Source organism: Pithys albifrons, chromosome 4 (assembly GCF_047495875.1).
Source record: "Pithys albifrons albifrons isolate INPA30051 chromosome 4, PitAlb_v1, whole genome shotgun sequence".
NCBI lineage: Eukaryota > Metazoa > Chordata > Aves > Passeriformes > Thamnophilidae > Pithys > Pithys albifrons.
In genome coordinates, this window is record NC_092461.1 from 32,516,738 (window position 1) to 32,542,215 (window position 25,478).

General features: G+C 39.6%; 1 protein-coding gene across 5 annotated transcripts in view; it reads left to right on the plus strand.

Annotated features, from left to right (window-relative positions):
• FAM135B (family with sequence similarity 135 member B) overlaps positions 1-25,478 on the plus strand; it is a 289,327-nt gene that overhangs the window by 241,899 nt on the left and 21,950 nt on the right. For all 5 annotated transcript variants that reach the window (XM_071553796.1, XM_071553792.1, XM_071553793.1 and 2 more), the window contains 6 exons: positions 8,970-9,123; positions 11,810-11,859; positions 16,172-16,327; positions 18,423-18,496; positions 22,065-22,219; positions 23,196-25,248. In XM_071553796.1, coding sequence (XP_071409897.1) covers positions 8,970-9,123; positions 11,810-11,859; positions 16,172-16,327; positions 18,423-18,496; positions 22,065-22,219; positions 23,196-25,248 — 2,642 coding nt within the window. The remainder of the gene's footprint in view (positions 1-8,969; positions 9,124-11,809; positions 11,860-16,171; positions 16,328-18,422; positions 18,497-22,064; positions 22,220-23,195; positions 25,249-25,478) is intronic.

Consider the following 25,478-nt stretch of genomic DNA (forward strand, 5'->3'; position numbering starts at 1 on the left):
ATGTACATATACAGATTTTTCTCTGTATACCATATATATTTATAACAATATTCTCAGTCAGCCCAAATGCAGAATTTTTCTGGTGTTTTTTGTTTGTTTCTTTTTTTTCCCCGAGGAAATATTCTCATTGAAAGATTCTCATTTTAAATCAACTGGGTTCTTTTGTTCCCTTTGAATGTCATGTAATTTCTGCTGTAAGAATGTCTCAGAAGACATTCTTTTCCTCTTTGGTCTTCTCTGAGAGTTCAATTTCATATATTAACATGGTAATTTCTTTAAGACAAAAATAATTTCTGACATGCAACCAATTTCAGTAAATGGAGTAAAAACTTGTTCTTCTCCCAGCACTCCTCAAACTGTAGATTTTACATTTGGCATTCACAACACTGATTTGATTACCAGGGATATCTCATATCTCTGCCACCATGTGTAGTCATGTGTGTGCCTTCACATGAAAGGGGAAAATCTCTGGGTCCACTATTGGTTTCTCAGCAAGAAATAAAAAAATGGTTAAAGATGGGAAAGAAATGAAGGCCAGGATAAATAAAAACCTCATAGCCCTGAGTAATCTTGTGTTTGCTTTCTATTTCTGTGGAGGGCTAGATTAGCAGACTTTCTCTTATTATTGAGGTTTCTGTCTTAACAGCAATATAAGTAATATGAATATTTTGGAACTTATGCCTGTGAAAGCATGATCAGCTTCTGTAATAGAAAACATTTCAGCAGGGATGGCAAGAGCAGTGTGGTATAAATATGAAGTTCAATTTCATGCTATAGTTATGGAATAGTCGGGTGTCAGGGTTGTATCTGTGTGGACACCCAGTGCACTTAGATGTTAATTCACTGGTGGGTCCAGGAACCCCTCTGCCACTTGTATGGATGAGATAATGGTTCAACCTGGGAGACAGTGGCAACAATTAAAATCAGTATTAACCCATTGCTGTGGAATGTTTCTCAGTAGGAATTTTGGTCAGACCCAGAGATTTCTGCAAGAAGTTTCTAGAAAAACTAACTGTACAACTCGTGTGCTTTGGCACAGTGACAAACACCCTGAGGGATCAGTCTGGTTGTTCCAGAGGTTCTGATGGGAGGTTCCTGAAGTAGAACCAAGTTGAGAGTTTTGTCATTGGCCAATGGGAAATATTCCTTCAGAGATCTTTTTAGAGCAGTTTTTCATAAACGGGTGAGATATTAATGTGGTGTTTCATAGGGAATTGAAGATACTTTATAACAATGGATGTTGTATGTGGTGGAGTGGTCACAGAGGACCACTCCACACAGTCTGACTGTTGTAGAAATTCAGCAGAACAACCGTTGAGGGAATCATGCCTGATCCAGGTTTAGGACATCCTAAGGTCCCCTGCAATGGAGACTCTTTGGTTAACAGCCCTGTTCAGGACACTGGATTCCCACACAAATGTTACCTGAAGCAAAGGTCCAAAGAATCTAGGGGTTGTTTGTTTGTGGGTTTGGTTTGGTTTTGTTGTGTTTGTTTTAACAAACATTTTGCACATATAAATGTTTGTGAAATAATTAACAAGCATAAGAAAACTGTCATAAGTTACATGATATAACCTTTTGTTCCCCTTCTGATTTGCTTTTATTCCTCCCCCATTAATTATAAAATAAAAATATCTCTCTGTTATTTATGTTTCTACACATGTGAAAGAGTATTCTTCAGTTCACATGCTTCAGTTGCACCCCTATTTACAAGAAATTGTTATTTTTTAATCCTCTTCCTTTTATAAAAATGATATCAGGAGTAAACACTTAATGTTTTAGCTCCAACCATAACTATAATGTCATTTCCAACCACCAAATAACAGGAAATCTCCTAACTTAGAAAACATCATCCAAAGTAGAGATGAAGAAATTCCTTGGTCTTTGAGTTTGAGACTGTAATGGTTTGACCCATGGCTTCCTCAGTAACCAGTGTATCTAAGGAAGTTACAAGTATTCCACACGTGTTTTCCATGTAGCAGGGGAGGAGTGGTTTTTTTGTTGGGTTAACACAAATTCTACCATTTTAACTACAAATCATTCTAGAGAAGTCAGTTCTTCAGAGAGAGACTTAAGCAGAGAGAAAAGCTAAGAACAAACATTTTACTTCCCTAAGATAACATGATGGTAAGCCAGTCCTCCGGGCTTGGGCCTCCCCATCCCTCCTGGGACGGCAGAGTGTCTTGTTGGGACTGCAGCTGTGAAACAACAAGTAGGCCAAGAAGTTAGGTTTAAAGTTCAGATTAGGCCTGAAATTGTCAGCTGACTTGAGCTGGGCTGAGCTAGCTAACAGCTGCCGCCTTCTAGCCAATAATATTGTGTTCCATACCATATTGCATCATCTCAAAAGGGGTAAGAGCTGGGAAGTGGGAAATTATTTCTTGTTATACATAACTTGTGTGTGTGTTATACTGTGGTTTTCTCTTAATTTTCTCTTTTAAACTCCGGTTCGCAGCTCTCCCGGACACCGTTCTTTATACAAGGAACTATTTACAAAACAATCCAAGGTCTATCTCCGTGGAACCTCCAATTTAAGGTAGCAGGTTTGGCCTAGCTGTTACCAACCCTGGACTGGCCCCCCTTCCCCCTCCCAGAACTCTCCCAGCAAAGGAAAGGAAAAAAAAACCTGAAAAGAAACTAACTCAAAAGAAACTGAACTGAATAAAAAGAAGAAATTATATTTTCTAACATTCACAACCACACTGTATACACAGTACATAGGATCCCACCCCCAGGGGAAAGGGAAAAAAGGGAAAAGGGGACTGATCAACCAAAAAATGGGAAGAAACAAAACTAAACCCCAAAAAAACCAAATGAAACAGACAAACACAATTAAAAACCTCAAGGAAGGGGAACAAGAATGAAACAATCTCACCCAGGACAGGAGAACCACCAACAACTGGAGGGATCAGACTCCAGCCCTTCCCACCAGCTCCCCGGCCAAGGCAGGAACAACCCAACAAAAAAACTACTCCTCCCCTGCTAGGTGGAAAACATGTGTGGAATACTTGTAACTTCCTTAGATACAATGGTTACTGAGGAAGCCATGGGTCAAACTATTACAGAGGCTAGAATAAAATTTACATGTTAAATGATCAAAATGGGCTTGCAGACAAATGGGCAGATGCTCTGCTCTCAGAAATTGCATTAATCTTGGGATACAGAGATTTTTTCATCTGTTTCAAGTTCTCTAGATCTCTTCCAGAAGTAGGTAAGGTGAGCTCTCTGATATTGCAATAGTGTTGGAAACTGCAAAACATGTCTACTTAGTCTGGAATGGGTTTTTAGTATCTTAAAATTCTTGACAGACAATTTGAATCTGAATTGTGAAATTTGTTAAGAATTTGATTAAACATAAAGGGTCTCATTTGCCACATGTTAGTGCTGTTGTTGAACATTGCACATAGTTAACATAGCTTATGAAATTGCTTTAATACAAAACAAATACTTGCTACTTACTGCATATTACAAAACATAAAATCCAGTTGGTGCCTTTTGATATTAGAGGGACTGAATACACTGGAAGTGCATATCCACAAATTGTTCTCTGCATTTCAATAATGAATTGGCATGAACCTTATTTAATGAAGGTGTTTGCTTTTTGCAAGTAATTTTCCTTTCTCTTGTTATAAAGGAAAAGTACGTTTATAAAGCAATACACTCTAATTATAGGAGAAATCTGTTGACTGAAAAGAGCATTATACAGGGAACCTATTCATTTGAGAGGCTGATTTATTTAAATGTATTCAACAGGGAAATTGCTAAGAATGTTTAGTTTACTTGAGGTTGCTGACATGGTAGGCTATTTTCTTTGGCTGGATAAATCTAGCAGAAGAACATCTTAGAGGATAGCTGGATAAGGGACAGTGGATGGTTCAGTGTGGGGTCTAACTTTGTACAACGTGTTCAAGTCTCTACATTTCTTAAACCATAGGCAGTTGTTTTTATCTTACATTTGACTAGTTTTTTCTTTATGTGATCATCCAGTGTGAAGTTTTCTTACCCATGGCAGGGGGGGTTGGAACTCACTGATCTTTAAGATCCTTCAAACCCAACCCATTCTATGATTCTATGACTGATGGTGACCACTTCACTGTAAAAAGAGAAATGGAGGAATTAAGCCTATATGCACAAGATTTCTCATGAGAAGAAAGCTTCAGTGGTCTTTAGCTGGAGAGCATTTGTGGCCTTTGAAAGAAGGGACAGGCAACTCAGAAGGACTACAGGGGTGTTATGAGGTTATGCCAAGAGAAAATTAGAACAGCCAAAGCCCAGGTAGAACTTAATTTGCCTACTGATTAAAAGACAATAAAAATATTTGTATAAAGACATTCACAACAAAAAGAGAGCTAAAAAGAATTTCCATCCTGTATTGGATGAGTTTCTAGACTGCCTCCTTTTCCATCATGTTTTGGTTTTCTTGATTTTTTTGCCTCTAATGATGTTGGCACAATGGAAGAAAACCTTTTGTGTCAGTACTGTTAGCTTCTGTGCTGTCATCCAGCTTTGCTCTGAGTATCCTGAAGTCTTAAGTCTTGAAGTGAAATTTGTCAGGCATTCATGTCCTCTCAAAATTTTCAGAAATAGGACAGGGCAAAAGCCAGAGATGCAGTCTACCATTACAGACAGAGAGGGTCTTCGAAAAGGAAGTCAGTGCAGATGCAATTTACAACCAGCATAGAAAAATCTGTCTACCTACAGTCTAATGAGATTAAAATAACAGTAGATTGAAGGAATTAACTCAGAAGGCCATGAGAATCTTTACAAAGGAAACCAACATACATTTTACAATGGATATTACAAGCCCGGGGTAGCCACCAGGCTTTGTGCAAGATGGGATTGTCACCTTCGGTATGAATTTTTTGTTTTAATACAACTTTTGTCTTAACCAGAAGTAAACCAATATATGTCCTCCTGATTCAAGAAACCTGGAAAGCTGAGCTGTAGCTGTTTAATGAGTCATAACCACTGTTTTTCCTGAGTGCTAGTTTTACAATAGCATATGGAAAATTTGTTACTGAACTTGATTTATTAGTACTGTAGTCTGAATCCCTGTTTCAGGCTTTAACCAAGGAAATAGGGGATCACCTGAATAAATGCACAGAAGATGCAATTAAAAGAGAGAATGTGAAATGTTTGCAGTCTTTAGCCCATCCCAAAGGAAGACGTTTCTTGACATTTCTCAGCTTGCTGAACAGTGACAGATGAGCTGATTTCGCTGCAGCAGTTTATAAAATGGCATCATCTGACAGATGCCTGCCCTGCTGGGGTCCCTGCAGATGGGGATGCACAGAGCTTAGTTCACATTAGTTTAAACTGTCCCTGAAGTGGGTTTAATAATCTCTGTAATGTCCTGCTCTGCATCCTATATGTGTGTGACAACTTTCAGAAGAAGCAGCCCTGTGAGAGCAGTAATGTCTTTAAGTCACTGAAGGACCAGAAATTTGGAGCTTGTCATTTTTTTTCTGCCACACTCTGTTTCTATCTTGACAAAAAGACTTTTAAATTAGGATGGATGTTCCTATTAAACAACAGGGTTTCAAAGCCAGTTGCCATTTAATAGAATTTAATCAAAATGCCTCAGCTTAATGACATAGCCTCTTACTCATGCATGATATGGCCTGCACTGTGCAGTGCTGTTCCTCTCATGCAATGTCATTCTCAAGGCACAACGTCTTTCTTTGGCACAGAGAGTCCTCCCAGAGAGCTGGAATAAGAAGAGAAAAGAGAACCTGAAGCAGTCTTTTCAGGCCTCTATCCAAACATGTATGCCGACCATATCTTAATGTAATTTGAAGAAAGTTTTCATTGCAATGGACAGCAACACTAGAAGAAATCTTACTTAATTGTTATGGTTGCACTCAGTGCTCCTAATTCTGTGCCTGCAGTGCAGAACATGTGCTCAGTTGTCCTATGCTTCCTTCATAATTAAGGGGAGAAAGTGATCACAGTTCAGTTCCTCGATTTTAGATGTCATTTTTATGATGAAAATAATCATTCCCCAGAAATCTGTTTTTATTTATCAGTTCTCCATCTCTCATCAGAGGTGGTAGCTCAGAAACAGTAGCTCAGGAAAAGTTTGGCTGTGTGAGTACTTTTCTCAGAGCCTGAAATTTTCTTATTGATGTTTTTAATGAAGATATTTGAAAATCATTTTCCTTTTATGTTTTCTCTTCAAGTGAAAATTATAAAACTGGAACCTTTTACTGTGATAAATACACTGATACACTCTCTATTCACTTAGTGCTTAATATTAAAATATGACACTCCTCAAATAGGGAGCAGAAAGAACAGCCTGTGTGGACTCAATATGATCCTATCTATGCAGAAAACCAACATTACTTTGGAGGACTGCATCATTTTTCCACCGTAAAACATCTCCTTTAGTCAAATGAAGATCCAGATAATATTGCACAGAGTATGGCAAAAGTGGGGCAAAGACTCTGCTCTTTCTCTTGATTCCAAAGGATTCTGGAGCTCTGAGAAGTTTAATCTGAAGGTGGCTTGTCTCTGATAGTGAAAAACCAGCTTAGTCCTCCATATATGCATTCTTGCTATTCAATAATAAAAAATCCCTACAGAGATGTCAATCCTAGAGTTGGCTTTGGAGTAAATAAATTTAGGTTGGCATTAAAAATCTACAGGTGACAGACTAGTAGGACAATGACTTCAGGTGCCTGTTACTTTTGCATGGCAGTATCTCTGAAATTGATTGGTTTGGAATGTAAAGGATTTTCACAACTAGCTGAAATTTCTGTATTCAGAATTAATCTAATTTATTTCCTGAAATCCTGATTTGTAGGGTTAATATTTGAAAGAGAGTATAAAGCAGGTTAAGTCTCACTCGTGAGGCTACAGAAGACAAAGTAAAGTTTGAGATCATTCTCAAATAAAGCAGATATGTTTCAAGCTCTTCAATATATGTATCAGTGCTGCCAAAATAAGCATCCCTGAGAGCAGTTCCAGCAGTTTGAGGGAGACAATCCTTCCCCTCTCCTTAGCACTGGAAAGACATGTCTGGAGTCCTATGCTCACTTCTGTGCTCCTCAGTACAAGAGATGTATGGATTTACTGGAGCCAAAAGGCACTGACATGTTGAGGGACAGGAGCAAACAGTGCACAAGGAGAGGCCAAGAAACCTGGTCTTATTAAGTCCAGAGAAGAGAAGACTCAAGGGGGAAAGCTACTGGCATTTGCAACTACATGATTAACAAACAAAGAGAAGATGAAGCCATGTCTTCTTGGTAATGAACGGCAATGGGATGAGAGGCCATACACACACACAAGGTGAAACCTGGGACATTTTGACTTCATTCAAGATTTAAAAAAAAAAATCGGTACTGCAAAGGTGGTAAACCCCTGGGACACATTGCCAAAGAGGTGGTGGTGAAATCCACCTCTTCAGAGATATTTGAGACTCAGCAGGACACAACACTGAGCAACTTGATCTGATTAGACCTTTTTTAAGTAGGCAGTTGAAGTAGATGATATCCAAAGGTCCCTTCAAGCTTAAATTATTCTAAATTTCTACAGTAATGACCAAGTTATGCTGTTAATGTGGAATGCCCAGTGACCTGGTTTTATTGTTTTGGTTTTGTTCTTTTTTTTTTTTTGTACTGTTTCTTTCCCCATTCTATGTTCTGCCACTATGTAAATTGTTGCAAAGTATACTCACTCTGTGCTTCAGTAATTTGAAGTATCTGGTCTCTAAGAATTTTAATTCATTCATCTGAGGACAAATTTGATAAAGCATCACGGGAGAAGCAAAAAAAAAAAAAAGAACTCAACGCTGAACTAATTAAGTAAGATTTTAAACACCTTTTGTTCACACAATGTTTGAGCCCACCTGCAGGTGCATTTTCCTATGACCTTTTATTTTTAGTTTGAAACTGTAGTCTATGCCAAGAAAGGCTGAAAATAGACCTATTAAAGTGTAGTCATGCACAATAGCGTGTTACAGCATTGATACAAACTATGAAATTAGCTCACATTCTTTCTTCTGCTCATCAATGTAGCATTTAAATGCCAGATTAACTTTTGTCTAAAAAACAAAATGAGCAATGGAGTGATTGTAAAAGAGGGCATATTTTCATTACATTGTACATAAATCCACTTCCAATTTTCTCTTCTTCTGAGCAGCCTTTCTTTATGCTCCCTTTTTCTATAGTATGTGGTGAGAGCAAAAAGTATTCATGCTGAAGCTGAAGGTTTTGAAACCTTTGAAAAACCACCAACTCCATCAATTATCATCAGCCATTTCTCTGTGGATCTAGATGAGCAGTTCCCTTTGGGTCTACCACAGAAGGCCAGTTAACTTCTCGAAGATTTGAGTGAGAAAGCTGAGGGAAACATCCCAGCTCAAGCTGAGAGGTGTGAAATACAGTTTTTAGGGAAGTCAAAGGGAGAAAATCACAGGAGATGCTCTGGTGTGTGGTTGGTGAGGCTTCTCTGTTGCTCCTGGCATTGTGCAGCTATTGGGACTGTCCAAAAAGGCAGTCAGTACCTAGCTGGTATGTAGGAATTGAATTCTTAACCCATCAAGTGATAAGCAGTGGAGTAAGTTTCAACTTGTCCAAGTTTCTCAAAAACACAGATTAATAAATAGTTCTATTTTAATCTAAGAAGTGCAAATTTCAAATAGAGTTTATACAAGCATTTTTTAACAGAAGTGAAAATGTTTGATTTATGGTGTCCTAATGCAAACTCTGCTTACCTTGTAAGTGTAAATGTGTAATTTGGGAAATATTTGTGGTAAACGTGCTGTGATCTGTCCAGTTATATGCTCCCACAAGGTGTGTTTTGTACAGCACTATCCGTGTTGTGAAGAGAGACATTGGCCCCACAGTGGGACTTGTCTGATGGACAGATAGACTTGTTTGTTGGACTGTTCTTGTGGAAATCTGTAGCACAAATTGAGACTGTGAATTTTAATCTCTGTGTTTTATTTTCTTGATACTTTTGCTACACAGGGCAGCTTTTATGTCCCATCTGAAAACTGCATGCAGCATGCATACAAATGGCATAAGGACCTCTGTCTTCTGCTCTTGAATGCTCAACGAGGACTTCACACGTACTACACCCTCATAATGAATGAGATTCCTGATTTACCACAGCTGAAGTTGGGTAAGTGAACAGACATTTAAATTCACTGAATATTTTACAGTGCTGCATTTTCAACACACATTTTAGTACCAAAATTCTAGGGCTGTTCAGAGACTTAAAAGGATTGTCATCTATGATTTCTGATTAGTGTTTGTTTTGGCACACTGTTAAAGATGACTGACTCCTCAGCTTATGTGGATCCTTTCATAGAATGCGACCTGATGTGTAGAGGGATAAAATAGTTTGATAAATGTATCCAAATACTTGCCTTCCAGTGATTTTTGGCCTCAGCTGCATTTTGGAAAGTGGAACTTTCAGTTCTGAATGACCATAAAATCTGGGGAAAACTAACTTTTTTTTTTCTTGAGCAAACATTTTTCTTTAAGTTGAAAAGAAAAATCTGAAAGGTGATATGAGTGTTCTTAAATCAAATTCCCTTCTTAAAATTCACAGTGTATTTCTCCCCTGTCAATTACATCTTGTTCTTCAAAATTATTCTGGTTTTCTTCTTAATTCAATTGTTTAATAGATTTTCTGGTTTTGGTAGAAGCTTTTTTTTTTTTGGCTGGTCAGGCCTTTTAAGTCCATTGTGAAAGTTCTGGCTGGCTGGATTTGCAGGATGGAGCTCTGTAATTTGTGTTTAGTCATCTTTGTAATGACAACATGAGCTCCTATGAAAACGAGACACATTCCTGACTAATTCCTGCTCTCCCACCTGTTTCTTTGAATTCAGGGAATGTGACTTATAATGTCACATCTGTGTTTTTGAGCCTTTGTATTTTTGTGTGCAGGTTTTGAAGTTATGAGTTTTTTATGTTGCAGAGATAGTTACATTAGGAAGGTTGATTGCATTGGCCAGCAGATTTTAAAAGGAAGTAAAATGCATTTTCCTGTGGTGCTTGTATACAAGAACCATCAAACAATACATTACATTACAAACAATAATGCACAATACATTACATTACAAGCAATTAATTATGCTGCACACACTTACGGACTTGATAGCTCCTATTTTCCACTTCATGTCTTATTCATCAACATAGCCCTTTAAGATAGCTTGAGTCATAAGGTGGTAAGAGCATATACTATGTTACTCAATCCAGCTATGACAGAAAAAAAACTACAGCATTTTAGTTTGGACTTTATGAGTTCTCAGACAGAACCCAACATGCAACAAAACTGCTACATCAACAGAATTCCTGCTTCATGCATCTTGGTTATCAGGAACATGTAAGCAAAGATCTGTTGATCAGTGAGATGGGTTTATAGGCTGGAAGATGCCTGAATTATGTTTGGTTGGGTGACCACATCTTCAGGACTACCGCAGAGCACATATTTGCTTTCTAAATGAAATTTGCTTGGTTTTCAAATGACTAGTGGTTCTGAGGCAGACACTTCATCTGCAAATGTACTTCTTGAAACAAATGAAAATTTGCTAAATGCAAATACCCTTTTTAGCCTCTTGAGCAGAGTGCTATTTGTATCATTTTATTCACAGTCTGAAAAATTACTGAAAATTTGATTTTAAAGCTGATCTTCTGATACTTGCAAACCTCAGTAAAATCATGGAGTGTAAGAGTCACGCAGGAAGATGAATGTAGATCACATTTTTATATCTCTCTCCTTACAACCACTGAAATGAAACAGATCCATTTAAAAATATGCTATATGATATAGATAGTGATTTCTACTTTGGGATGACAAGGACTGCACCTTGTACTTGCTGTATTTCTCCACTGACTAGGGGAAAAATGTAACATCTATATTCGTCAGATTAATCTCATCATAGGTTTTTGCTGAAGGTTAAGATACATCCACCAAGACTATAAATGTCTGTACACTTCCTTAATTTTTTCCCCTAGCTCTCTGATTAGTATATTAAAAGAAACAATAGCTTAGTTTTGAGATTAAAAGTGGTAAGGATTATTTCCCAAATTTTACCAGCTGTGAGTAGGTCTTTTCAAGGTGCTTCACTCTTGGTCTGTCTTTTTGCATTTATTTGTATTATTTGAGAAGAGTAATTTGGCAACTGGGGAGGGGATTGACCTGTTAGTTGTTCTGCCTTGCTTCTGCTGTTCTTTTATGGATACTATTAGAAAGTTCCGCATTGCAAAATCAAGCTGCCAGAGTTACAGAGTTGATTGATGTCCTCCTTTGCCTTATAGTCAGTGGTGCATTTAAAGTGGAGTGTCCCTGCGCTGGATTCTCTCAGGACTGCATCAAAACACTGCTGCTTGCTGTAGGAGTGGTGAGGCACTTCAAACTTCACAAGGCAGTGCAGAGATGCTCCATCTTTTATTAGTCAGTCACCTAGTATTGCTACAGAGTCCTCTGTAATGTACCAGGGACCACCATTTCTTGCACATCATTTGTTCAGACTTTGCATTTAGTTCTGGAGCTGGTCATAAATACCAAAGGCTAATAAGAAAACTTCTAGTAAAAGAGAGGTTAGACAGTGAAGAGACAAATTCTGTTGTCTTAGTCCTCATAACAACAACTTCTACTGGTTTGGTGGTCTGGGTTGCATGAGCAGAAGTTGCACTTGCACCAGTGCAAGTTGGGTTGTGGAGTGCCCACATCCAAACAGAAATTTGTCTGTCAGGCAAGTGACAGTTAACTGATTTCTTACATGAATAAACAGCAGAACATTAACATTTCACATCTACTGCTCTCAAACCTGACCTATTTCTTTGTGTTTTTTCCCCAGAGGAGCTATCTGTGGAAGAGATGTTATCCCAGCTTTGTATGGAGCTGCAGGTATTTTCTTCAACAGGATCTGCTCACAGGTTTTTCTAGTCCATTTTTCATGTGCACTGAGACAGCGCAGTCAGACATCAATGCAGGGAAAAGGGGAATTAGGGGCCAATAGAAAGTTTGTTGATTGTTTCTCTTCCACCAACTATTTCATATCATTTTGATTCGTCACATAGAAGGTGCTCCTGTCACTTTTAACAAGCCACCAGCTGGATCACTCTAACATCCCTCAGTGAGCCTAGTCCTGAGTATCAGTATGAAGAAGGAAATTATTTGGGGTAGGTTGGAATTGCAGCTTTTATGCTGACAGGAGAAAAGATACTCTGGCAGGTTGTACAGCCATTTCTTTTCAAATAAAAATACCTAAAAGTGTAAGGAGGCTCATGGGAGAAAAAAAGTTATTTTGGCACAGAAGTGACTGAACTACTCTCTTGAACTTGCTTCTGCAAAGTTTATTTCAAGTCATTAAAGATGCCAGAAAGAGATGCAAGCACCAGCTGATCACTGGAAAAAGTGTTTTAGAATCAGAGATTTAATGGATTTTATTTATCATAGAATCATATAATCATTAAGGTTAGAAAAGACCTCCAAGATCATCAAGTCCAACCTCTGACCAAACATGCCCAGTAAACCATATCACAAAGTGCCACATCTACTCATTTTTTGAACAATTCCAGGTTTGATGACTCCAGCACTTCCCCAAGGAACTAAATTTGATAACAATTAAGGGAAGGAACATGAGTCCAAACCTAATAGGAAGTCCATTTACAATCCTGTTATGAATTGTGGGGTAATGTTTGTTAGCAATGGCTAGAAAATATTTTGAAAACAAAAATTTATTGGTTTTAAGTCCTAAATTGGATACATTTTAAGAAATGTGATTTCATATAAAATTCATTCTGAAAAGCATAAGTTATTGGGCTCAGCTTTACTAGATTTAGAAGCTGTAGGACAACACAGACAACAGAGTCTCCTTTGGACTAACTTTCTATGAGTCTGTAAAAGTCCAAATTTGCTTGGCATACATCAGAAAATGGTACCATTAATATCTTTGTATTTTCTACTTCTTATCCAATTCTTCTCCTTCCTAAAAGCTTATTGAATTGTCTTGCATGGCTATATTAGTAAAGCCAGTGTGCCTTGACTGGTGCTTGAAACCTGATGACAGCAGTGTAGCAACACATAGGATGACAAAACAGCGAACAGCTGGTTCTCTGGGCTATCAGAAAAGCTTTGGTTCTCCTGTACACTGAAAAATGTTTTGCCTTAGAATCATGGAATTTTAGCTTTCTATCTATTTGATTACGAACACAGTGAATATGCAGAGACTTGATACAAATGTTGAGACCTTGTACAGTATTGATGGGACATGGGTGCAGCCCTGACCATCTCTGCAGTGTCAGTGTTATGTACCTCTGTGCTATACAGATTAGTATTGCAGTGCTCTCCCAGTATTTTCCCTCTAGGAATATGTGAACTGAAACATTTTTTTTCAGCAGACCATAAGAAAAACAGTCATTTATAAAGAAAGAAGAAAAAACTATTAGAACCCATACAGAGAGAGGCCTGTGGGGTTAGTCTCCCATTAGCACTGTGTTACCAGAGCCAGGTCCATTTTTAAAATTAAATTAAAAAAAAAAATAAGAAGAAAAAAGTGAATTTAACTTCCCATGACTTTGTATTCGACCTAAAAGCACAGCAGTTACTCAATGCAGGAGCAAGTGGAAAGGAAATAGTTTTTCAATTGTGAGATTGATTTATAAACAAACAAGGAAAAATAACTTCTCAGAAAGCCCTGTTAATTTATTTTGTGTGACAGTATTGTAAAAACCAGAGTGTCCACCAGTATAGCGTTTGAAACGTGCAGTCACAAGGAACAGCTTGGCATCAGGTATGTGTATGGAGTCAGTCAGAGCTGGTGATCTTTCCATTTGCTGGGTTTTACTCCGAGAAACTGAGTCAGTCCTTCCTTCCTTCCTTCCTTCCTTCCTTCCTTCCTTCCTTCCTTCCTTCCTTCCTTCCTTCCTTCCTTCCTTCCTTCCTTCCTTCCTTCCTTCCTTCCTTCCTTCCTTCCTTCCTTCCTTCCTTCCTTCCCCCTTCCATCCATTCTTCCACCCTTCCTTCCATCCTTCTTTCCATCCTTCCTTCCTCTCTCTGACAGGTTCAAAAGTTTAAGAACCAATAAACTAGAAAAATAGCCATCACACACCTATTTGTAAAATGATTGCATTAATAATGCATCTTTTTTGAAGACTGAGATTTCAGTTTATGATCTAAGAAACAGATTACTGGCTTAAAAAATTAAAAATTAACATTGACTTACAGCATGTAAAATTGAGTGCCATACATAAAGTAGTTCCCTGCTTCTGCAAATGGAAATGTTTGGGCAGTATCCCCCTGATTTTTCTATTAACAGAATGGGTACTGGAGCTTGTGCCATTTTGGACAAGTTTTTAAAACAGAATGCCATCCAGACAGTGTAAACACAGCGACAATATCGGTGTTATACATACGTAATTTTTCTCTGCTGCTCTCACACACAATTTGCTTTTAATCATGGCTTAGTTTGCAGTGTCACCAATCTGCAAACTATCTGCATAATAAAATGTGAAAAGTAAGCAGGCTTTCAGCTGGATTGTAGTTCTAACAAAACCCAAAGCACAAAAAGCACCCCAAACAAACAAACAAACAAACAAAACAAAAAAATCAAAGCAAACCAAATTTAAAAAAGACCTTGTGAAGAACTGATGGTATTATTTGGTATCATTTCTGGAGTATTTCTGGTAGTATTTATGGTTTCATGGAAACACATAGGGATCCTAGGAAAGAATGAAGGCTCAGTCCTCTACACTTTGTACCAAAACATTGAGGTGAAATGCAATGTCTCTCTCTCACATTAAAAATTTTAAACACAGGTTGAGAGAGTTGGGGTTGTTTGGCCTGGAGAGACTCCAGGGAGACCTTTTAGCCTCTTCCAGTACCTAAAAAAGGTTACAAAAGAACAGGAGAGGAACTTTTTACAGTGGTATGTAGTGATAGGGCAAGAAGATATGGCATTACACTGACAGAGGGCAGGTCTAGATTAGACATTAGGAAGAAATTTCTTACTGTGAGAGTGGTGAGGCAGTGGCACAGCTCACCCAGAGAAGGTGCGATGCCCATTCTTGGAAGTGTTCAAGGCCAGGTTGGACTGGCATCTGAGCAATGTAATCTAGTGAAGACGTCCCTGCACATGTCAGGGGGGCTGGACCAAGATCTTTTACTCAACCCATTCTATGATTCTGTGATTCTATGAAATTGTGAAACCAGGAAGCCTGATGTGCAGAGACTTTGCTGCTGGCATGCGCTTTCTAACTGCAGAGCTTTAGCACAGAATTGCAGCCAAGACCTGGACGGCATGCAGGGTCCCAGAATGTGCTAGTGTGGGAGAGAAGTGACAGCAGACTCGGATTTTTTTTCATCACGTGCTGAGGACACAGTGGTTTGGGTTTGAGTTCGTCGTTCTTTTCTCCCACAATCACCCATCTGGTATCCTAATGTGACATGGCTGAGAGGGCTCCTTTTGCTACCAGTAGCGGGCCATGGTTTATTATTTCAGAGCATCCAGCACCATCTAGTGGATAATTTGGAGCCCACATTCTTTGACTCCCCCCCCCCCCGCCCTTCCCCCCCCGCCCTCCCCCCCCCGCCCCAAGTTACTACATCTGCCATAGAGGCAGTTAAATACCTCCCTGACATCCGATCGCATCAGCTCTCGGAAACTAAGCAGGGGCAGGCCCAGTTAGTACTTGGATAGAAGACCTCCTAGGAATACCGGAGGCTGTAGGTTCTGGTACTAAGGACTTCACTGTCATTGTTCAAGCTCACTCGGTCGTGGCAGATGAACTTTAGGAATTCAAGGATGGGGCCAGTTTCGTGCGCGCAGTGCCTCACCTAAAAGATACACTGCGCAGGCTCGAAGGACACACCCACATGGGTAGAGCCCTTCCCAAATCTTCGTTCGCAAAGCCTGGCCATACATACATACATCTGCTGTAAAGTGTCTGCAAAAATGAGTCTGTTCCCACTTCTTGCTCTGCAATTAAGTAGCTGAGACCCTTTGCACTAAAATATATGGCTTTTAAAGAGTAAAAGAAAAAATCTCATCAGATTTATTTGGGGTAACTGAAAATGGTAGCTTTAATAATAATAGTATTTCTAAATCAGTAGAAGTTTTTGTTCTTGCTCTTGTTCCTAAAAGGACTTACTTCCACATTTGAAGTGATTCTTTTACATAGTACTGTCTTGATGTCAGAATTTCCTTTCTCTCCTCTAGTTGCTGAGCAATCCAGAGAAAATAGCAGAACAGATAAGCAAGGACCTTGCCTGGCTTTGCTCTCACCTCCTGGCCCTGTGGACACAGTTCCTAGAGGGGGCAACACTCCATCCACAAGTCACGTCTTATCTGACTCAGGAACATCACATGCTAAGGGTAATGTTAAGCAAGTTCAGTAATGGTCACCTCTGGACAGACATTAATGATTTGTCTCAATGTATATTTTCAATACAATTCTGCTTGTATTTACCTGAAATGGGGTGAGCAGGACAAGAGGTGAAGAGATGAAACCCAGGATTTGAAAACTGTTGCCTTTGTGTGATCTGGGATCCTATGTAAAATGAGAGCACTTCAAGCACTAGCATCAGTTATAGAACAGGAAGTGGGTGGGAAGAGGCAGATATCACCTGCGCTTCCCAGATACCCATAAACCATTTGTTTTCAAAACCACAAACATCACAATGAAAAATAACCAAAAACATGATTTTATCTCAACTACTTTCACAAGACTACCATGAGGAATATAGATTTGTACTCTTCACTATGTCATGTGTATAAATATATAGCTATTTGCCTTTGTTCCAGTGAGGTGTACACAACAAAATATTAATATTGCTGATGTTGAAATTGTTTCCTTTACTTGGTAATAAAGAAGGCACAAAACCACTTGTCATTTGAGCTAATGTTGTCAGATCTGCTTATCTGATTAGTTCAGCAAGAGCTCTGTCTTCCATTAGGATGTTCTTGGTTATTGACCAGACATAAGTTCAGCATGTCCCCTGAGCTGAGCTCAGTCTGATCTAATCATTAGAGCGGGGACAACAGAGAAAATGGCAGGATTCACCTTGCTTAGCTTTAGGAGTGTACGATGTAGGTATTGACATCTCAGCTTATGTTTTTGCTCCTGTCAAAGTCAGTGGAGGTCAGCTGACTCTCCAGAGTGACCAGAACAACTCTGGTTTCTCTCCCCAGGAGCATGATTGATCTTGCAAAAGTGAGGCCTAACATTCAGGAAGAGATGACTGTGGCTGATACTGACTCCCCTGGTTAGTCTGACTAGGTTTCCCTTGACTCAGAGGATCTGTGTAGCTTTCAGCCAAAGGACCCAGCTTCATATGCTCCCAGCTCCAGTGAGATGAATCCCAGCCTGGGGTTTGTTCCAGCCTGGACTGATGCTGACTGCCTACTTGACCTTTGTCAAATTACATACCCCTGTATGCTCCATATAAACTGTTCCTCCCTGTATGAACTGTGTGTTACTATACTTTTCCAGCCCTGGAAAACAGTTTGAGTCCCAGATGAAAATTCCTACTATTAAGATGAAGTCTTTTTGAAGGGAGACTAGTCCTTTTTTCAGAAAGGTATTTGTTAAAGCACAGCTGGGGTTTAGGGAGATGATGAGATACTATGACATATGCTTTCCTTTGCCATTTTCTGTCACTGTAACAGAGGTCACTTTTACAATTACTATTAGGAATGTACAGGCTGCAGTTTAACAGTTCAGTACATTTGGTTGCATATTATGCTTGATTCATTTAAACTCAAAGCTTATTCCATGGCAGATGACAGCACTGAATTTTTTATAGCTAATTTCACACTCTGTGCTCTGCCAGCCACTTCAGATCCATAGCTTTTTGGTAGTTGATTATCCAACACTGAACAGATCTAATGTTCATGAAGGGATTTGAAGAGCTCTAATTTTGTAAGTAACATGACATAGGGAAGTGTGTTTCTACTGTGATAGGGTTTGTTCTCTTCTGGACTGATACATGTGACTTCCTTTGGTGTCTTGGTAGTTTGAGAGTCACTGTGAGTCACTGTGGATGTTACCATAGAAGAGATGATCAATTATGAATTGTTATAATTTAGTAACTTGCTCCACTACTGCTCTACAGTTTGCACAGTGGAAAAGGAAGAAATCTTCTCCACTTTAAGAATATGAGGGAAAATGGTAAATTTCACAGCTTTTAGAAAAGTAGTCAGGAGATACAGATAACCAAATTTTTATTTATGGTCCAGGGACACTTCTTACCTCGCAGCAAAATATGCAGCAATATCAGCTGCTTTGTGTTGGACTGGGAACGTGAAGCAGAAGCTAGATCTTTGTTTTTTTCTGTCAACTGAGTGGTGCAACACAGATGAACTACGCTGAGGAATCTGGTCCTTGTAATTACTACTCTGTTATTCGAATCATACTAGTTGGCACCTTTCAGCAGATCTTAGGTTTAACTTGTGTGTCTCTTCCTTTCAGGTGAGAAGATTCTCAGAAGCCTTCTTCTACACCGAGCACCAGAAACTTGCTGTGCTCACATTTCAGGAAGGCCTGTAAGTAACCCATTAACCCAGCCCTGTCACTGGAATGACTGAAAATTTGCCTTAAAGCATTTTAATCAATATTGAGGTTTTTTTCTGCTGGATGCAGAGAAGTTTGGTTTGACAGAAGCCAGTGGTTCTGTTTTAAATCCATATTGTAAAACCATTGAAATGAGTTTCAGAAGTAAGTGATTCTGACCAGGCCCCAGAAATAAATAATTTCTACATATATTTTATATATATATGTATAACTTCCTGAGCCAAATACATAAGATCCAGCACAGGTAGTTTAATATGGAACAATTGTTGATAAGCAATAAATCCTAACATTTACAAATTTGCTTTTTATGATCCATAATATAATTTTTGAGGTAGACAGTCATGGATCTCTTTTAGTGTTTAGTCCAGCCCTACTCTCTGTAGCAGAAAAGAATATTTAAATGCAGACAGGAGCATTAAACAGCCAAAGAAAAGCTCTGGATGTTCAGTAGATGTAGCAGTGGAGGGCAGGAATGGGAAGTGCCACCATATTAACTGGAGAAAAAATGAGTGTGATGTGAGTTCAGGGCTCCTAAGGAATTGACTGAGAATCAACTATATATAATAGATCAGGGAAAAAAAATGTTGTATGCATTCATAAAAATATGCTCTAAAGCATCAACACTGTAAGTATTTCTCTCTGCAAGACACCTCTTGCTTGTAGCCAAGAAGGGTAGCATGAGGAGTCAGTTCTAAAGCTACACCGGGGCAAACCTTGCCTTTGGTTTTGGCCAGTCAGAGTTCAAAGAAAGATGCTCAGATTTGAATTTTTGAGTAATGAGGGATGTTCAGACTAATTATCTGCTGAAGCAACCTGTCACAATGTGGCAGAAGGGGCTTAAAGGCCATGACATCAGGTCCTGTCATGACAATGGGGCTTAAGTGAGACATCTGCTTCTGACCTAGTGCAAAGAAGAAAATTGCTCTCTCGGAGCTGTCACTGGAGACATTAAGGCTGATTCAGTGTTGATGGAAAGGACCATGACTTCATTAGTGGGTGGGTAGTACCAGGCTACATTGTCCTGCCAAATTAGAGCAGCACCATGGCTGCAGGAGCCCAACTGTGTTCACTTGGTTCTCCCATGTCAGGTTTTTAGTAAGCTGTGTACAAGGAAAATGCTTATGTCAAGATTCTGGGGTGAAGGCACAGACACTCATGGCCCCTTTCAAACAAACATAACCCTGCACAGGGGGAAGCCTAATTACAAGAAGTGCTTTTATCTCTCCAGGCAACCACAGAACTAGCCCATTTCCTAAAGATAAACATAATGTTTTCCTCAGTGATTATCAAAGAGACTGAGTAAAAAAAAAGTAAAATAGTTTAAAAAAATTAAATTTGTCTATGTAGTAAATTTGGTCTATACAGACTCACTTTTTCTTTTTGAATTTGCTACATGATATAGTTGGAAAAATAATCTTAGCGTTGGAGAATCATTAACGTTTCGTGTGGCAGTTGTGAGTATTGTGTTTGCAGTGCCTTCAGTTGAGATCAGTGCTCAGTATGCTAGGTGCTGTACAACCACCTCAAGCAAGTAACAGTTTTTCCCCCTAGCTCTTTCTTGCTTCTTACCAGATAAGAGCTGTTTTTTGCCCCCCATACAATTAGGAGTATGTGTGAGGCCTTGCACCCATGTGCATTGGAAGCATTTGACTGTTTAGACAGAAGAGGACACACCATTTCCATTACAGTGGATATGGCCCAGGGTAGAGGCCTCTATCAGATGAAATATCCTCACCAGATTTTATAGACAAAAATGTTTTTCCCCACTCTTTTTAATAACAATTATTCACCTTTTTCACTATGGCTTTATGCTGAAGAACAGTAGGTTTAGAGTAGATATTAGGAAGAAAATGTTCCCTGTGAGGATGCTGAGGCACTGGAACACTTAGAACAGTTGGAACTATAGAAGCTGTGCATGCCTCATCCCTGGAAGTGTTCAAGACCAGGTTGGATGGGGCTCTGAGCAATCTGGTCTAATGGAAGGTGTCCCTGCCCATGGTAGGGAGTTTGGAACTGGTTGACCTTTAAGGCCCCTCCAATACAAACCATTCTATGATGTTGCTAATAGTTAACTCCCAATAGCCAGGTGTTACCACTAGAAAGAATGATCAGTTGGTTGTTTGACGCTCCTGTCTGACTCATGGTTTAGCAACCAGTGACTTGTTTATCTCTGAGGGAAAAATAACCTGCCTACAAGTAACAACTGACAGATAGCAATAATTATGATCTGAAGCTGGAGCTGATATGCTGCTCTGAATAAATTATTTGTGTCTGGACATAGGAATCTTCCATTCTGGCATGAATTCCAAACCTGCTGTCTGAGTTTTGGCTCGTAATGCATAAAGTGTGTTTCTGCAGTTAACTGCCTTTTGCCACTGCTAATCTGAAGTATTGCCAGTGCATTGTCCTATGCAAACTGTGCAGATGTGCTTTCAGCTGACCACCTATGTAAAGCTTGTTGCTTTCCTCTTTGCATTTGATGTTTTCCCTTTTTTCTTTTTTTTGAGACAGATGTTTCAACAGGAAGGATCATCAGAACTAAAAAAAATATTATATTTATTATAGCTAAACACATATTCCTGTGCCAGTTTAATGTCATATTCACTGATGAGAGCCTGGTAGCATTTTGCATGGCCCAAATGGTGGAAACAGGCAGGGAGCTACAAGAAAGCCAAAGATGCACTTTTTAAAAGGGTATGTAGTGATAGGACAAGGAGGAGTGGCTTCAAACAGAATAAGAATAGATTTGGATTAGATATCAGGAGAACATTCTTTACTGTGAAGGTGCTGAGTCACTGGCACAGGATGTTCAGAGAAACTGTGGATGCCCTCTCCCTGGAAGAGTACAAGGCCAGGTTGAACAACCTGGTCTAGTGCTAGATGTCCTTGCCCATGTTGAGGGGATTGGAACTAGATGATCTTTAAGGTCCCCTCCAACCTGAATCATTCTATGATTCTCTGACTGTCCTTCTGCAAAAAGACAGTGCCTAGGTTGATGTGTCTTAGCTCTTCCAGATATACATGTGTGTGAGATGCTGCAGTGCTCTGAGGTCTGGTATAAATGAGGTAGAGGACCGGCCATGCATCTTCCTTGGCCTTGTTCCTTCCTGTACTGCTCAACCAAATTTTTGATTATTGCTTCCTGCATCTGGGTTTTGAAACCCTGACCACATCCAGAGTAACAGACCTTGTTTCCTGACTGGGAAGCCAATTGAGTGATTTAATCTCAGCCAGCAACTATGACATCTGGGAGGACAGCCATAGGTTATGGAAGCTAATAGGAGCTTGTGGCAATGGCAGCTGCAATAATTTCAAAAAGACAGCGGTTTTACACTGATCTTTTGCGCAAGTTGTAGGTATCTCTACAAGGATGGAAACTTTCTGGGAGTGTTGGGTATCTCCTATCATGCAGTAATGCTTCCCTCTACGTTTAAGCACATTGACTCTGTCTTCTGCCTACACACCTGGGCTTGCAGAAGTGATGGAGAGACAGCACAGTAACTACTCAGACCCTCAATTTGTTTTGTGCTCTGCTGCCAGGATCCAAAGCCACGCACAGATTTCTACAGAAATTCGTAACTCGGAGTATTTCACTAGCATGCCCCCGCTGCCAGCAGAATGCCTCGACATCGATGGGGACTGGAACACACTCCCAGTTATCTTTGAAGATAGGTACATGGATATGCCTTGCAAAGGTGAGTGAAACACCACAAGGTACAGCTTGAGGTGGTGGAGTTTAGCTTCCTGAGCCCAAGATAGATCTCACCTCCCTTGGGCTGATGAGCTTGGAAGAGAGTGTGGCACCCTAAGTAATTGAGCTGAATCCTTCTGTTTTACCTAGTAGTAAACTAGAGTATTTCAATCATATTTTTCATATTCAAAGTAGACTGTTTTGTTGAAAGAGCTGGCGGCAAAATCTAGGCAGGAACTCCATCGTTTGCATTTTTGTTACAGTACAAATTTAAAGGAAAAAGTGTGACATCTAGTGGTAAGAAATCTCAGAAGCAAAAACTACAATTACAGTGTAAATTCCAACAGTCTACTGAAAGGCAGCAGATTAATTAAGAAATTATTTAGTTATGCAGATTTTTTAGTAAAACCTCAGCCCTTAGTACCTTTTCCTTTAAATCAACCATTAAGATTAATAAGAAAACAAGATGTATTAATATTATAGGTGACCATAGTCTAATGAATATAGCCTGTGGTACAAATTTGCCCCTGTTCCAGTTATTCTATTGCCTAAATTTTGACAGTGCTTGTTATAGATATTTAAACTATTAAACTGAGTATTAAACAGATTAAAAAGTAAGAGCTATACCATGAACAATGTTGAATGACAGCAGGAATAAAAAGAAGTATCAGCTTTGTTTTGCTTAGCTGTGCTGTAAAAAATTGTAGTTTAGATAAAGTTATACTGAGGAAAATGTATTTTATTGTTATTTTCTTCTTTGGCCTAACAATAACTGTTCAGTGAGTATAATTCTAGTTAAATGCACTCTGGTATATGTATTTGTAATATGTCTGTAAGATATGAATAATTCATATAATATAAATATGTGTTGCACAATTTTTTCAGGCTTTGAAATCACTTTTTTAAAAGTCTCATGTTGCTTAGGGGTAATTTCTGGTGTTCTTGCAGGTATGACTACTATTTTTCTTTTTTTCTTTCAGATCAGAATTCAGAAGTTTTCTCAGATTTTGAGGTTCCTGCAAATACTGAAATGGACGTAATAGATGAAAATAATGAGTGTGCATCAAAGGATGCCACTGCAGTAATGAAAGGAGTCTTTGAGAAAGGTACTCCACTAATACATGACAGGATAAACAGCAATCCCTCACACCTATACAGCAGTACTGAAAGTGCTGCTAAGGGTTTAAACCAGCACTCCACATCTCAGGTATGTACAGCAAACCAAGAAGGCCAAAGGAAACCTGAAAATATTTTTGTTTCAAGAAAGGAAACTGTTTCTGACTCAGAGCCAGGCAATACAGAACACATGTCAGGAGACTATCAAACACCCAAGGAAGTTTTATTGAAAGACAATAGACTTGGGGCAGATGTTACTTGTGGAGACACAAAACCTAGCAATAAGGACTCTCACAAAAGCAAGCCTGTGTTAATTACCAGTGCTCAGTATGAGCGCGGAGCATGTGGAACTAATGGCTCAGAGAACAGGACTGAAATACATGAAATAGATCAATGTGATCATCCGGAGAATAATTTCACTTCACCTGAGCTTACACTGAATGAATTGACCAGTCTTGAAAAACTAGAAGATCTGGACACCAAGACTCACCTCCCTGTTTTGAAACCTTTGCCCTCACACAGCTTTGAAGTGAAATTGCTCACAAAGGAGCAGCAAGGTGAGGAGAGTGAAGAATTTACCTTGATGACAGGGGTCATAAAAAGATCTTCCTCTATAATATCTGATTCAGGCATTGAAAGTGAACCAAGCTCAGTGGCGTGGTCTGATGCTCGTAGCCGGGCACTAGAGCTGCCCAGTGACCGAGAGATCCTGCACCACTTGGTCCGGAGGCACGCCATACACCGAAATTCCCTGGAGGGTGGCCATACAGAAAGCAACACTAGCTTGCCCAGTGGGATCCAAGCATCACTCACATCCATCAGCTCTTTGCCCTTTGAGGAAGAGGAGAGGGAAGTGGAGCTCACCAAACTGACAAAATCTGTCTCAGCTCCTCAGATCAGTAGCCCAGAAGAGCCCACAGAGGAGATGGATATATCCAAACCCAGGCAAACAACCTTAGAAGATTCAGACCAAAACTCAAAAGTTTGCATGGAAACAGATGTTGAAGATGGAAAATTAATCATGGACTTTCCTGAGGATCGAATCACTAATGAAAGTGGGCAAATGGAACCAAGACAACGACCCAAACCCCACCTAAAACACAGTAGCAGTAATACTGAGTTACAGAGGGAGGAAGACAAAGGTCGTCGAGAGACTTGTAGTTTGGAAAATGCCAGACCATCCATTTGTCCAAAGCAGCTCCAAGACAATGTCTCTGAGCATCAGTCACTGGAGAGCAATGGTGAGTGCAGCTTAAAAACACCAAGGGCTTGTAATTACTTGGACAAAAACATAGATAAGTTTGATATGTGCATTGAGGATCCAAAGGATAAACTTAAGCTGGACAGTTTAAAAATACAACGGGGTTTCTCTGATAGCAGAATTTCAGGAGAGGAGAGTTTCTCACAAAGTGTAAAGGTGGTACCAGATTTTTGCTATCCTGTTACAGCTCCTTCGGAGACCTCCACTGATTTTGGCTCACTGCAAGAAGAGTGTGGCAGCTCTCTTGCTGATGAGAACCCAGCAGTTTATGCAGAAATGCAGGGGTTACAAGAAATTGAGCTCAATGACTCACCTGCCCCAGCAGACCCTGCAGCAGGGTCCTACCAGGCTGAACATGCTCAGGAACCCAACAGCCACGAGCATAAACCTGTAGTGAACGGCACCGGGTTTCCTTTGACAGCGACGGAGGGAGTAGCTCTGGAAAGCAGAAAGGCTGCTGATGTGGTTAACCTGTCAGTCTCTTGCACAGCCACGTGTCTTCCCTTCTCTTCCGTGCTCAAAGAGACCCCTGTTATGGTTGGCTTCTCTGCAAAGCAGTCTGCAATCCCCATCACGCACCAGCCGCTGGGCTCCTTTGGAGTTGTCTCTTCTAATTCAGATGAGATGGATGAAGACACAAACGAAAGGATGCTGAAGTAAGAATGTCTAATTACTTCATTAATGTAACTGTAATGCCAAGAGACTGACAAATTTCAGGACCCTAATACACTATGCATACAGGAATCTTGTGCTTGACACAGTTACCTGAAGAATTTCAGTATAAATAATCCAAAGAGACAAGTGATTTATATGCAATGTATAATCTAAATAGACAGAAATGATGAAAATACAGAAAGATCAAGATTTTCAAAGACATCAGGTCGTT